General features: G+C 51.4%; 1 protein-coding gene and 1 non-coding gene across 5 annotated transcripts in view; both read left to right on the top strand.

Annotated features, from left to right (window-relative positions):
• Positions 1–10,234, top strand: part of ATG16L1 (autophagy related 16 like 1) — a 38,484-nt gene extending 28,250 nt beyond the window's left edge. For 2 of the 4 annotated variants that reach the window (XR_007517994.1, XR_007517995.1), the window contains 6 exons: positions 5,568–5,688; positions 5,952–6,057; positions 6,827–6,976; positions 7,084–7,131; positions 7,804–8,686; positions 8,795–8,876. Coding sequence is in view for 2 of the 4 variants with exons in the window: in XM_049888473.1 (XP_049744430.1) it covers positions 5,568–5,688; positions 5,952–6,057; positions 6,827–6,976; positions 7,084–7,131; positions 7,804–7,905; positions 8,795–8,888 (621 nt within the window). In the remaining 2 variants the exon portion in view is untranslated. Of the gene's footprint in view, positions 1–5,567; positions 5,689–5,951; positions 6,058–6,826; positions 6,977–7,083; positions 7,132–7,803; positions 8,687–8,794 lie in introns of all 4 variants that reach the window. The other 2 variants (XM_049888473.1, XM_049888474.1) reach the window with 1 other exon arrangement.
• On the top strand, positions 4,782–5,040 carry LOC126078645 (small Cajal body-specific RNA 6). The gene has a single exon (XR_007518125.1). It is a non-coding gene; the product is annotated as a small Cajal body-specific RNA 6 (non-coding RNA).
• Positions 10,235–14,268: the final 4,034 nt, after the last annotated feature.

The following is a 14,268-nucleotide window of genomic DNA, read 5'->3' on the forward strand; positions in this document are numbered from 1 at the left end:
CTGCTCTTGTACTAATGAAAAGTATGTAGCTTAATTTGGAGAGATCTTTCTTCCTCTTGGGCTTGAAGGAATTTTCACATCATCATCTCATTAAATAGAGGTGAGTGAATGATACAATGAGAAGTAGCTTCGACCCTGGTAGGCATTTTACAAAAAAAAAAAAAGTCTTGGTACAAGTTGTTTGTGTCAGCCCGCTAAAAAATAGGGTATAATATTAAGATGAACTTCTTCCAGGTCAGCCTCCAGGGTGGTGGGGGAGCTGCAGCAGAATGGTCCGTTAGGTGGGTGTTACAGATTGGACTCCTAAAAATAAGTGTTGTAAATCTTAGCTTCTATGCCTGTGGTTATAATTCCATTGGGAAATTGTAGTCTTTTTGTAATGGGAATGAGGCAGGATTAGTGTAGGGTGTGCCTTGGGTCAGGCTTTAAGCCAAAAAAACCAAACCTGATGGCATCGAGTCAATTCATAGCAATAGGCTTTAGGGGAGGATGTTCTCTCTCATCCCTGGGGTAAGGTCCTTGTCTCTTCTCAACTTGTGTTCCTTGGTTCCTCGGTGATCTTCATGTGGCTTGGCATGTTTCCCCCCTTGGTGCTTTCTTCTCTCTTCTAATCTGCTCTCTCATATCTCAAAGGTAACTGGCTTAAAACACACCCTACATAGATATGGCCTCTTAACAAAGAAAACTCATTCCCAGATGGGATTGTTGTTGTTAGGTGCCCACCAGTCAGTTCTGACTCAGAGCAATGCTATGTACAACAGAACAAACTGCCTGGTCCTGCGCCATCATCACAATCGTTGTTTTGCTTGAGCCCATTGTTACAGCCACTGTATCAGTCCATCTTGTTGATGGTCTTCCTCTTTTTCCCTGACCCTCTACTTTACCCAGGTGTCATTGTCGTGTGCCGGAGAGTCTATTCTGACTCAAAGCAACCCTATAGGACAGTAGAACTGCCCTGTTGAGTTTCCTAGGCTGTAATCTTTACAGAAAAAGAACTCTCTGGTAGCACAGTGGTTAAGCGCTCAGCTGCTAATCGAAAGGTCTGCGGTTAGAACCCACCAGTTACTCCACGGGAGAAAGACATGACAGTCTGTATCTGTAAAGATGATAGCCTTGGAAACCCCATGGAGCAGTTCAACTCTGTCCTGTAGACAGAGACTCAACTCAGAGTTGACTCAACGGCAACAAGTTTAGGGAGCCCGGGCAGCGCAGTGGTTAAGTGCTCTGCTCGGCTGCTAACTGAAAGGTCAGCGATTCAAACCCATCAGCCATTCCTTGGGAGAAAGACCTGGCAATCTATTTCCGTGAAGATTGCAGCCTTGGAAACCCTACAGGGCCTTCCTGCTCTGTCCTATAGGGTAGTTAGGAGTCAGAATCAACTTGACAGCAATAGGTTTGGTTTTTTAACCTTTACAGGAGCAGATCACCAGGTTTTTCTCCCACAGAGTGGCTGGCAGGTTTGCACCACCAACCTTTCAGTTAGCAGCCAAACACTTAACCGCAGCACAAGCACAGGTATGGGAGTTAGGATTTACAGTTCATACTTTGAGGGGACACAGTTCAGTCCATAACACCAGCTAAGGTAGGTAGGTGAGGAAACTGAGGTCCAAGAAACCTACGGTCACACCATTAGTAATAAGATTCAGGTTTGAGCTGAGGCCTAGACCCCAGGTCGTGTGCTCTTTTCTGGGCCCCAGGGGCCTGGACCTTCTAGGCTGAGATGCAGCAAAGCTGAGCAGGTACTGAAGAGGGGTGTGCACCCTTCTGTACCTCAGTCCTTCTCGGGAGCAAAGTAGCCAGCTGAGAGTCCACCAGTCATGCAGGTGATGTTTCCAGTGGTTGAGGAGTTCTGTACAGGTGGCATCAACTGTGGGTCAAAATAGCAAGAGGGACCTCAAGGCAGGGAACAGACCTGGAAGACAGAGGGCACAAGGTCAGGAAACTTTTTGGGTGCACTAGGTTTAGATTGCAAAGGCGGGCCAGCATCTCGTTGGAGACGGTGCTCTCCCTGTGCGGGGGTACCCAGCTTTCAGGGCTGCTATTGCCGAGTGCTAAGGAGGCTGGCGGTGGCCTGCTGGAGCCGCAGCCTCCATTGCTGGATGAGTTGGCTTTGTAGGGCCACCGGCCTGCCCATCCCCTGTCCTGTTCCTCCTGAAGTAATGCGTGAAGTTCAGGAGCCCTCTCCAATGGGTTCTCCATACCCAGGAGAACTGAACCAGGGTTCAGTATATGAGACAGGTGCCCTGGTTAGGGCTCTGGATTCTACCTTGGCCCCAGTTAACAGGTGATGGTGGAGGACATGAGGGGACTGTTGTGTCTGTCCTGAAAGTTTCATGGACGTAATCCAAGCCCTGGTCACATCTCCTTGGCTTTTATGCCAGGCAGGTGGTATAGAGAGCAACCAAAAGGCAAGAAGCCTTGTCTGAGTGTTGGCTTTAAAGTCCTTTTTTGTAAATTTATCCTAGAAGCAGCCCGTATTGCAGGGAAGGCCTCCCATAAAGTCTAAGAGGTCCATTGAAAGCCGCCTGGTGGTTGTGTACGATCCAAGCTGAGGACGGTGTGGAAGGCCCTAGCTGTCACTCCTGCCTGCAGAAGTGGCCACGCTGAGGACTGGATTCAGAGGGTTGCTTTTATTCAGAAACTTCCTCATCAATGTCTGCAGTCTCCCGGAATCGCTCGTCTTTGGTTGGTGTTAATATTAGCTGTATGATTCAGGCCAGCGGAACTCCTTAGATTGCCGGAACTTAAGTTTAGAGTTGGTGGCTGGCACATAGGGCCTGTCGTGAGGCGCAGGAAAAGCTGGGCAGAGCCCATGCCAGAAATCTTTGCACCTCCCTGTTTTGGGGCTTGGGCTGCTGTGACATCTGAACCCCTTGCTTCACCTTACCTCACCCCTGTTTAAAAGTGGACAATAAAATCCAAAAGTAGTGATAAATAATAAAGATTAAAAAAAAAAAAAACACTAAATGAGTAAAGGATTTTAAATCAGTGTGTTCCACTTACAACAAGGGCTGTCTAAGTGAGGAAAGTGAACACTCAGTGGGAGCCCAGTTCCGCGGCATGGAGAGTGCAGGGGTCTGGGCCGCCCCGACGGGTCACCCAGCTTTCTACCAAGAGCAAGAGGAGGAGAGTCCAGCTGAAAAAACGCAGGGGCATCGGTACGAGGGGTCAGAAAATAAAAACGGCTCTTTCCTTTATTCCACGAGTCAACAATATCATTCCTGGGACCGGTTCAAGAGACAAAAGCTCTGTGCCCAGGGACGTCCATTGCAGCCTCATTTGTGACAGTGACTCGTAAAATTACCGAGGTGTCTGCTGGCCAGGGGGGCTTTCACTGACTTGTGGTCTCGCTGTCTGAGATTATTTAGCCATTGAGTAATTATGAAGACGCTTAAAGAAGGGGGTGCAAATGGCAGAAGTGGGCGCCGTCAGCTGTGCCCTGCACACTGTGCTCCTGTGTTGAGCCCTTCCTTACTGCAGCTGTGTGAGGAGAGGTGGGCCTGTTTCACGGAGCCCAGATACCCAAAACCACCCAGTGTGACCCCAAAGCTGCCACACAAACAGCTGCTTGTGCTGCAACATTCAAAGAGCGGTGGATAAGTTTTTGGAAGAGTGTAATTGGGAAAATAATTAAAATGTGCACTCAAAGTACAGGCCATCCCAGGTTATGAACAAGGCGCGTTCGTAAGTCTGTCTTAAGTCGAATTGGTAGTTAAGTCAGAACAGGTGTATGGTTCTCCTTTAGCGTCAGTTAGTCGAACGTTTGTCATAGTATATAGCATGCATTTTACCTCTCTGTGCATGTAAAACACTTACACACTTCAAGCACACTAAAATATCAAAAAATACCATCATTATAATACGGTCACAACCAAAGCGACTACATGCAGTACCGCGCTGAAGAGAGAGAAGCTGTGTGTGTGTGTAGACACGCAGTGCAGTGCTATCAAAAATTAAAGGAACGGTTCTTGAAACAGTTTAGGTAGGGAAAAAAAAGATCACAATTCAAACTGAACACACGTACAAACCATTGTATCTTAACTGAAATTTTTAATACGGTAGGCTTTGTGGCAGTCGTTCTTACCACTTATCCCTAAGTAACCCAGGGACAGCCTGTATGCAAAAGAGCATATTAGCATAGCCCAGTTACTGAGTGATGTCTTTTCCCTTCAGTTGTGAAATGTGACTTTACTTCTATAGTGAGAAAGACAGCAGTGAACATACGGCTTTTTAAATTTTGATGAAATAGTGATTTGTTAAGAATTTATGTAACATGAGAGGTCGCCTACTGGAGTTCTCTGTCTCTCCCAGCGATTTACGCAGATGGGATGATTTTATACTGAGTGTACCATATTTGATGTAATCTAAAATGCGCTGTTGCTGGGAGCTTCCTTGATTCTTCCAAAAGGATCAGTGGGAGGTTTTCACCCAACGACAGCGTGGCTGCCACCTGGTGACAGCAGTTGTAAGAGGCTAAGTCTTAGAATCCGTGAAAATGCCTTCCTTTGAGGGCATGAGGCGTACATAGGCCCATGTGTCCTATCCTGGGCTAAAGTGAAGTTGATCCACTAAGAATAGAGGAGAGATTGATTTTTAAATTTTAATACTAACCCATGGGGTCTCATCTTTGGGAGTTGGGGTTGGAACCCAGTAAGTTAGGAGTTGTAAGCAGTATTATTAGGGTTTTTTAAGGCATTTTTTAAAATTAGAAAACATCAGAGGATACTTTCTGAGCCTTCGAGGTTTTACAGACAGAACGATTTTGCCCATGTGTAAGAAGAGGCCCGTGATGACTGGTAAAAGGTCTGACCACCCAGATCCCCCGGCACCCTGCCGGTCCCCAGCCGCCCCTCTCCCGTCAGGCTCCAGTCGTGCCGTGATGGCCACAGGGCAGCTGACACCCGGTGGTGCCCCGTCCTGTGTCCCTGGCGAGCTTGGGGAGACGCCGTGGTTGGCACCCAACAGCACAGTGACAAAGGAATTTGGACCCTGGGAGTGCCGGGGCCTGAGGTGATGATCTGACGTTTCCAAGCTGAGGCCTCTGACCGCAAACCCCTTTGCAGGCCTTAATTGTTCACGTAAGGAGTGATTCCGCGGCGACTCTGCCCATCCTGGTACTGTGGCAGAAATCCAGGCTTTAAAAAACACTACAGGCAGGTCTGTGAGAGCTTATTTCAAGAAGGTCCTGAAGGGTCCCCTCACGCCCCTTGTTTTTTCTTTTGTAAGGAGAGGACAGTGAAGTTTGGTTAGATTTTGTAAATGTTATTTTTAGTGGGAGATTTATCCTCTTGGTCTTGATACCATACTTGGGCAGCACCCAAAATTAGGATCTCTGGGACTTCCCCCCACTGCTCAGCTAGCTAGGAACTGCTTCGTGTTAGCACACGGCTTCTGTGGTTCCAGAGCCAGCTTCGGAGGCCGTGCCTGGAATCATTTCCCCGTGCCTTCTCATCGGTGTGTCCTGACCTTTCCTGACTGTCCTCGTGTCTGGGGACCTGACTCACTCCCGCAGAACGGCGAGCACGTGGCACCCCCGTGGCTGACGCTGTGGCTGTGTTCTCTCCTAGCACACACTCACGGGACACAGCGGGAAAGTGCTGTCCGCCAAGTTCCTGCTGGACAACGCTCGCATCGTCTCAGGAAGCCACGACCGCACCCTGAAACTCTGGGACCTCCGCAGCAAAGTCTGTGAGGAGACCCCCTCTGTATAGTGTTAGACAATTCTCTGGGGGTGCGTCCGCTTGCCATGGCGATGCCAGCATTTAGTGTGACACACTGTGGGTTTCCAGTCCAGTCGTGTATTCAGAGCGGGGCTGAGGTAGCGACAGCTTTCACGTCTGAGGCTTCAGTCACGTTAGTAACCCTGATCACGTAGTGGTTAGGGGGCAGCAGTGTTATACGTATAGCCATGTGGGCGCCTCTGCTTGATTTGCTCGTTTACTTTTCTCCAGGCATAAAGACGGTGTTTGCAGGTTCCAGCTGTAACGATATTGTCTGCACAGAGCAGTGTGTCATGAGCGGACACTTTGACAAGAAAATTCGTTTCTGGGACATCCGGTACAGCACCTGAGAGCTTGGTGGGGGCAGGTGGGCGGGTCTGTGCGTGGTGGAGCTGTGGCGACGTTTGGTGTGTGGGGTGTGTTTTTTCAAATCTCTGGAAATGGCAGGAATGAGCTCCAGTAGATATTCCTGACCACCAGGTAGACTCTTCAGCGATCAGTTATGAAGCACGTGTCATATATAAGGCGCTTTACCAGTTGCACGGAAAACAGACAAACAAGATCCTGTCGTTCGGTAGCTGAAACTTTAGCAGGGAACCTAGACAGAGAAATCATGGGGGACAGGGTGCTGACTGGGGATTGGTGCCTTTGATCAGGCGGGTTAGAGCACAGCTCTCAGGGCCAGTCCTGAGAGGGGAGAAGGCTGCACAACAGAAAAGCACTCGCTGCAGAGAGCAGAGCAGGCCGGTGGGGCTGGAACCTGGGGCGGGGGCGCGGGGGCAGGCGACGAGCCGGTGAAACTAGTAGGGTGGGTAAAAGTGGTACCAGTTGGGTAACAGTCCTGGTTACCTCGTGCCGATCAGAGGCTCTGGTTGGCACTTACTTTGTCCAAAAACGGACTAGGAAATTCAGACTCGTAGGACTCAAAGCTGCCATTGGCTCTTTTGAGGGAAGGTAATAGGAGCCCTCTCCCGGGTGTCTTCCTACAGTCGGGAGCACATTCACTGCCCTGGGAGAGGTCGGGCCTTTTTCCCCTGTGACGTGACATCCTGGTTGAAACAGAAGTTCTGACCCCTCCTATGTTACTTTTCCTCATACTCTCTTAGATCTGAGACTATCGTCCGAGAGATGGAGCTGCTGGGAAAAGTGACCGCCCTGGACTTAAACCCAGATCGCACGGAGCTGCTAAGCTGCTCCCGTGACGACCTGCTGAAAATTATCGATCTACGAAAAAACGCTGTCAGGCAGTCGTTCAGGTGACGAAAAGACGTGCTGGTTTGGGCGTCCTTTACGTCTGGTTTCTGAAGCGCAGGGGCCCAGGTGTGTGGGCTGTCTGGGTCATGGTGCCTGTTGTCTGTTGCAGCGCCCCTGGCTTCAAGTGCAGCTCCGACTGGACCAGAGCCGTGTTCAGGTGAGTAGGGGCCCCGTCTGGGCTCATCTCCAGGTGGGAGCGAGGGCACTGGCCATGGGGACCTGGAGCTCAGGGTGTGCAGTGCCCCAGCCCGACTGTCCACAAACTGGTGCTCCACCGGAGGCGCTCTCTGTGCCTCTCCTCTCGTGTCCTCTGACGTGAAGATGAGTACGTTGTACAGAAAAGCAGCCTTTGGCTAGTTGCTTGGTTCTGGTGAGCACAGCCAGTTCTCTCTCTTCACCCATTTCCGTAGAAACCACGTGATGGGTGGGGCAGGCTGCGGAGTGCCGGGGCTGGACTTCGTGGGGTGTTCCAGGGCAGTCCACACGTCCTTCTTCCACAGGTGGCGCGCCTCCCGAGCGTGTGTCCACTGTCGGTCCCTGTGTTGTGGAGACACTTCTCCACAGTCAATCTTCCTTTCTGCTTTCCTGTCCTCCATTCGTGGAGCCATGTAACAAGGCACCCGTGTATGGAAGCACTTAGCCACGGCAAGGGTGGCCATAGAAGTGCATCCCTCAAACCCTGAGTCTGAAATCAGCGTGTTCTGATTTCTGGGCACAGGGAGGATGGTTCCATGTTTGACTCAGAAGTGAAGACACAGCGTTACTTCTCAGGAGGAGGCTGTGGGGATGCTGGTTTGAGGTTGACAACTTCTTTTACTGTCTTCTCTAGCCCTGACGGCAGCTTCGTGACTGCAGGCTCGGCCGAGGGCTCTCTGTACGTCTGGAGTGTGGTCACAGGGAAGGTGGAGAAGGTCCTTTCCAAGCAGCACAGGTATGCGAATCCCACCAGCCCTTCAGAGCCTGGGGATGGGCCTATTGATGTCTTCCCAGGAGCCCTGTCCTGGTCGGGCTGGGGCCTACCTCCAGTGACCTGTTAGCCCCTGAGCTTACTCACTGGCTGGTTGAGAGGAGCCAAGGCCGTCCGCATGGTACTCTTGTAGGATTTTCTGTTCAGACAGCAGTTTTCTGCTTAGGTATTCCACGAACTATTCCAGCTAGAGCGATGGTGGCTACTGGAGAAGAGACCAGAGAAACGTTCTCCGTCCCCCTTCTCTTGTCTAGCACGTGCCCCCACCCCTCCCTTCTGTCCTCCCTCTGCCCGCCGCCTCACCCTGGTGAGCTGCTTTTGGCAGGAAGTTGCCTTCTCGTAAGCACTGATTTTTATACACCTTTTTTTACCTGCCACCTAGTAGATAGCCCCCAGGTCCCTTTTGTCCTTAGCTGTGTCCTGCCCATCCAGGCCCAGCTGCTGGTTAGAATGCAGACACCAGGTCCTCTCAGCTTCCTTCTCGGTATTTGAGCTCCGTGTGCCCACCAGCAGCAGGGTCCCTCTTAGACCTGGTCCAGGTCCTCCTGACCCTCACTCAGCCCCTCACCTGGTGCTGCCCATTAAAGGTATACACACAGTGTCACTATGCTCTTTCCCACACTCAGAGCTGGTCCTGTAGGGTAAACTCAGTGAGGCCTGGCTGCCAAAGGAGCCCGACCCCTCTCATTCCGGAACTGCTTCATGAAACGGAATGCAGGCTGCTCCCAAGCTCCTTGACAAGCCTGTGAGCGTGCGCTTTACTGGGTGGAAAGGTGGGGAAGGCCAAGGGCAGGGAGCTTGGCGTTCAGCATCTCAGCTCTCACTGCCATTGTTCCGATTTCTTCTCTTGAAGCTCGTCCATCAACGCCGTGGCCTGGTCCCCCTCCGGCTCGCACGTCGTCAGCGTGGACAAAGGAAGCAAAGCTGTGCTGTGGTCGGACTATTGACAGCGGTGCTGGGAGCACGGGCACCCTGGTTGAAGGAGGGGAGCCAGGCTCGCGTGGCTGTGGGGCTGCAATCTGGGGTGCTGTCTGGACTGCGGGGTGCACGTCCACACAGCATGCCCAAGGGGCCTTGCCCTGAGAAGATTGCTGAGGATGGTGACGATGGCTCCACCGCCTGAGAGCCACACTGAGGCGTGTGACCTGCAGGCGTGTCCACAGGGGCAGGCCCTTGCCTGTGGCTGCTGGGAAACACTACTGGTTCTTCCATACCTCAGCGGGCGGCAGCCAGGCACCGCTGGCCCACGGTGCCAACACGCCCATGGGCTGGGAGTCTGTCCTCCCGTGCTTCCTCCCGTCCGCCCGCAGCCGGTTCTGGCCTCACGCATGTCGCATCCTCACCCCCTTGTTCTGGTTGTTCCCTTTGTCTGAGTGACCTCGGGGTCACTGTTCGGAAACCCAAAGCACAGGAATGTTTCCCTCTCAAAGGAGGTGGGGCCGTGGCCGTCTCGGTGGTCTGCGTCTCCCTCTTGGGGCTCTGGTTCTGCTCTGCCTCGTTACTGCTGAAATTTCTTTGGGGTTTTCCCACTTTTTTTGGAAAAACCTCTTCAGAGCTCCTGACTCTTGTCCACGCAAACCATCCTGCATATTTGTTTTTGGATATGGAAGTAAATCTCAATTTGATTTAAAACAAAAGTTATGGTCAGGGAGGAAGTGTAGAACGTTGTGCCTGAGCAGTGGGGCTACTGCAGAGATAAAGAATGTTCAGGCAAACCTGTAGGTTCCCGGGAGGGGTGCACACCCCGTTCCGTCCAGGTGTGTCTAGGTCACAGCCGTGGCGACAGGCAGTTGCAGGCCTGTGAAGTATTACTCGAGCTGGTCAGGCCGGGCAGGGCTGGTGCCCCTTTGCCAGGTGGGTGTGCAGTGCCCCTGGTGTGACGGCTTCAGGGGATGGGGGTTGAGATCGAGGCCGGGGTTAAATTGGCCCTGGGTTTTCATCTTCACCGTTTGGCCTGTGTATAAAATTCTGGTTCCTTGTTTGGGTGTGGAGAGCACCAGTGGTTTTATCACTTCTTAATTTGCACTTTATTTTTTTCCTTCCACACCTGTTTCTGGAGGGGCGGGTGGAAGGGGACAGATGCCAGGGCGCCTCCTCTGACGAGGGTGGGGTCTCGTTCCTTCTTCCTCTTCTTCCACCCCCTCTGCGGTTTGCTCTTCAGAGGACTTGTTTGGGGGGAGCTGAAATTCACAGGCCAGGGCCATGTCTTTTATTTATTTAATTATGTCACCCAATGAACTTGATTGTAAATAAAAAACAAAGCAAATCTGCTATATACTTTTCCAACTCCGTGCTCTCGATTGTCATTTGATTCTCCTCTGTAAGTGGGGGGAAGCCCGTTTCCTTATCTTGTTCTCCTAGCATTCGTTTATTTGTAAATAGCTCTGCTCAGTGTCTTTTCTCCTTACTCATTTCGGCCCCTTTCCAGGAATTACCACTCCCCCTAAACAGCAGCCTTCACACATCACATCACGTCTTCACTAAACTCGGAAAGTGCCTCTTCACATCCTGCCAGGTGGGGTTGCCGTGAGTTGGCATCGATTCAGTGGTGACCGACAGGCGTAAGTCTAGCCCGACATGCCGGTCTCACTCCTGCAGCCGCCCCAGGTTGACCACAGACGTGTTCTTGGTCCCGCGCGGAAAGTGCCTCTTCACATCCTGCCAGGTGGGGTTGCCGTGAGTTGGCATCGATTCAGTGGTGACCGACAGGCGTAAGTCTAGCCCGACATGCCGGTCTCACTCCTGCAGCCGCCCCAGGTTGACCACAGACGTGTTCTTGGTCCCGCAGTGGAGGCGGCTCACAGAACTCGTTTGAACTACACATGTCGCCTGTGGCCTCCAGGTGTCGTCCTTGCTGACGAGGCATGAATTACCTCGTGGAGGAGTGGCTGATACTTAAGCAGCAGCCTCATGCCAGAACAAATGAGGCCCCCCAGGAGCCCCCCAGAAATGACCCCAGCTGTACAGGCTCGTTGCCGCCCTGTGTTTACCGCGGGGATTCAGTATCAGCTTAGCCTGCCAGCTTGAGTCAGGAGTCCTTCGTGGTTTGAAAGGTCGGACCCACCAGAGATCTCGGAAAAGTGAATGAACCCCTTTACAGTGAGCCCCAAATGAGCCTTCCAGTAGGCTTGGGTAATCCTGCTCCCAGACCTCGGAGGGAGCCCAGCTGCTTTAACACAGAAGATGATCCAGTGTGATCCTCCCAATGGTGGGAGGATTGCATACCTGGCGGAATTGGGCTGGAAGGGTCACCCCACGGTGGAGTGTGACTTCCATCGGACACGTGGCCCTTGACCCTGTCCATCAGACCACCTGGGGCTGCCCCAGTGCTGCTGACTGAGCTGGTGGGCCGGGAGCCAGGCACAGGTGTGCTCTAAATTTCCCAGGTGATTCTCTGTGGCCAGCGCTCAGACTGATGAGCTGCCTCCAGGTAGGTGTTGAGGTGGTATGACCCCTCCTAAACGTCTGCTGTCAGACTCAATTTGATCCAGGCGTGAACAGAATTAAAAATTTTTTCAATGAGCTTAGATTCCCTGGGTCATTTCCCACAGTAGTGGCTGTGACACTGGGCTCAAACACCTACTGTTGGGAGGATGGCCCAGGACCTGGCGGCATCGTGTTTACACACGGGGTCGCCCTGAGTCAGCGCCCACCCGACAGCACCTAATGGTGTAGGTGTGTTCTTAAAGCCCCTGTGCATACTCACAGGTGTTTTATGAAGCCTGCGTTTCCCACATCATGGCGTGCAGGCTGTTTTGGAGGGACACTGAATAAATGGATGGAGTTGTTCAGCTGACTTGAGTAAACCCATTAACTTCCGAGTCGATTTTGACTCATACTGACTCTCTAGGACAGAGTAGAACTGCCCCATGGAGTTTCCAAGGAGCGCCTGGTGGATTCGAACTGCTGGCATCTTGGTAAGCAGATGTAGCTTTTAACCACTACGCCACCAAGATTTCCTGAGTCGAATGGGCATGTTGAGATGTGGACTTCTCACTATAACCCCAGGAGTAGGCACTAGGAGCCAAGTGAAGCAAGGATCACGTCACGTACCGAGGCTGATGGCAGCCACGCAGAAGCAACAAGCTTATTTTATGACATGCTTGGGTGGTAATGAGGTGCAGCCCTCAAATTCTGTAATCATCTGGGTGACCCGACTCCACAAGTAGGGAAGAATTTCACAGCTAAAAAGGTTAATGGCCTCGCCCTAGAACCCTGGCCCCCCTGATGGGGGGCTGCCCAGGGGTGGATTACCCAATAGATAAGGTAAGCACAATGCTTACCTTGCTTACCAGGTCATCTGTAGTGAACAATTTCACATTTTTTCACCACTTCAAAGATTGTGCTGCTAGGTGTGGCTGGCATCTGTCTCTCTCCCAACTCCATAGCACCTTGCTACAGAATCAAAGCCTCTTTTCAAATTTACAATTGCTGACAGGCGGGTAACCCAGTAAGCAAGGTAAGCACAGGCTGACTTGTGCTTACTTCCTAATCTGTAGTGAACAATTTCATATGGGCTTCCGTACTTACCTATGGTAAAAAAAAAAAGTGAAATTGATCAGTACAGATTAGTAAGCACAAGTCAGCCTGTGCTTACCTTGCTTACTGGGTAATTTCCCAAAAAGCAAGATCCAAAAGTACATGTCATGTCTTCTGGAGAGATGAGGACACATCTACAGAGTTAATAAGTCCCACTAAGACTTGAAGGGGCCCTGGTGGCACAGTGGATAAGTGTTTGGCTGCTAATCCACCAGCCGCTCCTGGGAAATACCGGGGCAGCTCTGCCCTGTCCTGTAGGGTCGCTGTGGGTTAGAATCGACAGCACCGGGTTTGGTTTTTTCGGTTCACACCCCAAAGTCCAATACACTTGGGAAATCTTGAGTAAAGAGAAGTATACCTACACTTGCAGAGATTGTGTAAAAGCGTGTGGGTATTGCACGTTTTTTTTTTTTTATTATTATTAGTTCAAGCCAGTGATCTTCCCCACCTCCCCATCTTACCTGGCCCCAGCTCTTCCCACCTGTGCCTCTGAGTCCAGATGCTTCTCCCATTGTCTGCGTGCTCAAGTCAGCCTGTGCTCCCTGAACGCCCCCACCCCTGTTCGCGAGTCTTCCCCTGGGTTTCACAGCCTTCACATTTTAGCCGCTGATGGACTGCCGGGCATAGTGAGAACACAAGAAGCAGGGTAGACCCAGAGCCCCCAACGGGGTGTGGTGAACGCCTGCGTTTTTGTCCCTCAACAACTGTGCCAGTCTCGTCCTCGCTGTCCCGCACCCTGTGCTCTCCCCCAGTGTTTTAAGCATGTCATTTTGCCTGTAAATAAGGACAGATCCCAAATTGGCAAGGACTGAGGGCCATTACCACCAGGGCTTCCAAACCTGTTCATTCCAGTTCGAACCCCTGCTGAGAATTTGCATTCCTAACAGATTCCCAGGCGATGCTAATGGTGCTGATTAGGGACCAATTCCGAGAACCACTAGTACAGTAGTGGTTCTCAAGATTTATTATACGTGAGAATCACCTGGAGATCTTGTTAAATTGTAGACTCTGATTCTGTATGTCTGGGGTGGAAGTGCAAATTCTCAGCGGAGATCAAACTGGAATGAACCGGTTTGAAGCTCTGATTATTACACCTGGCAGAATTGACAGTCGTCCATTGTCATCCACGACCCAGGTCGCAGTCAGGTGTTCCTGGTTATTTCCAAGATGTGTCTTTTTATCCTTGGTTTGTTTACATGAGGACCATGACTGGTGGGTGATGAAGCACCCACATCAGACATCCGGGTCCCCACTGGGGAGGACAAGGGTTAGTCTTGGTTGGGATCCTTCACCTTCCACTTTGAAATCTTTAAAGGATTTATATGCACATTCGATTAATCTTCCCAATTTTGCAAGACAAGGCAGGTGGGACGGGGGGAGGCCTTCTACAGATGAAGAAAAGCAAATGGCATGGAGGCCAAGCTGCTTTCTCAAGATGGTGGTGGCTTCATCAGTGCCCCGGAACCCAGGACTCCAGGCTGGGGCCACGTGAACAACGTGCCCCTGTACGTGAAAACCTAGGGCGTTAAGTACCATTCCTGGGGCTCGGTGCTTCGAGTCAGACGTCTTGAAATACGTCTAGGGGCAGGAGCCCATGTCGAGTGCTGAGAGGATTTCAGTACCTGCGAGGAATGTTCTAATCATGTTCTAAACGTGTTGTCAGGTCCCTCCCTGGGTGGTACAGTTTGTACTTGGCTTCTAACTGGAAAGTTGGTGGTTCAAACCCAAGCAGCAGCTTCCCCAAAGATTACAGCCCCCCAAAACTATCACCCTGTGATAATAAACTTT

This window comes from Elephas maximus, chromosome 6, assembly GCF_024166365.1.
Source record: "Elephas maximus indicus isolate mEleMax1 chromosome 6, mEleMax1 primary haplotype, whole genome shotgun sequence".
Lineage (NCBI taxonomy): Eukaryota > Metazoa > Chordata > Mammalia > Proboscidea > Elephantidae > Elephas > Elephas maximus.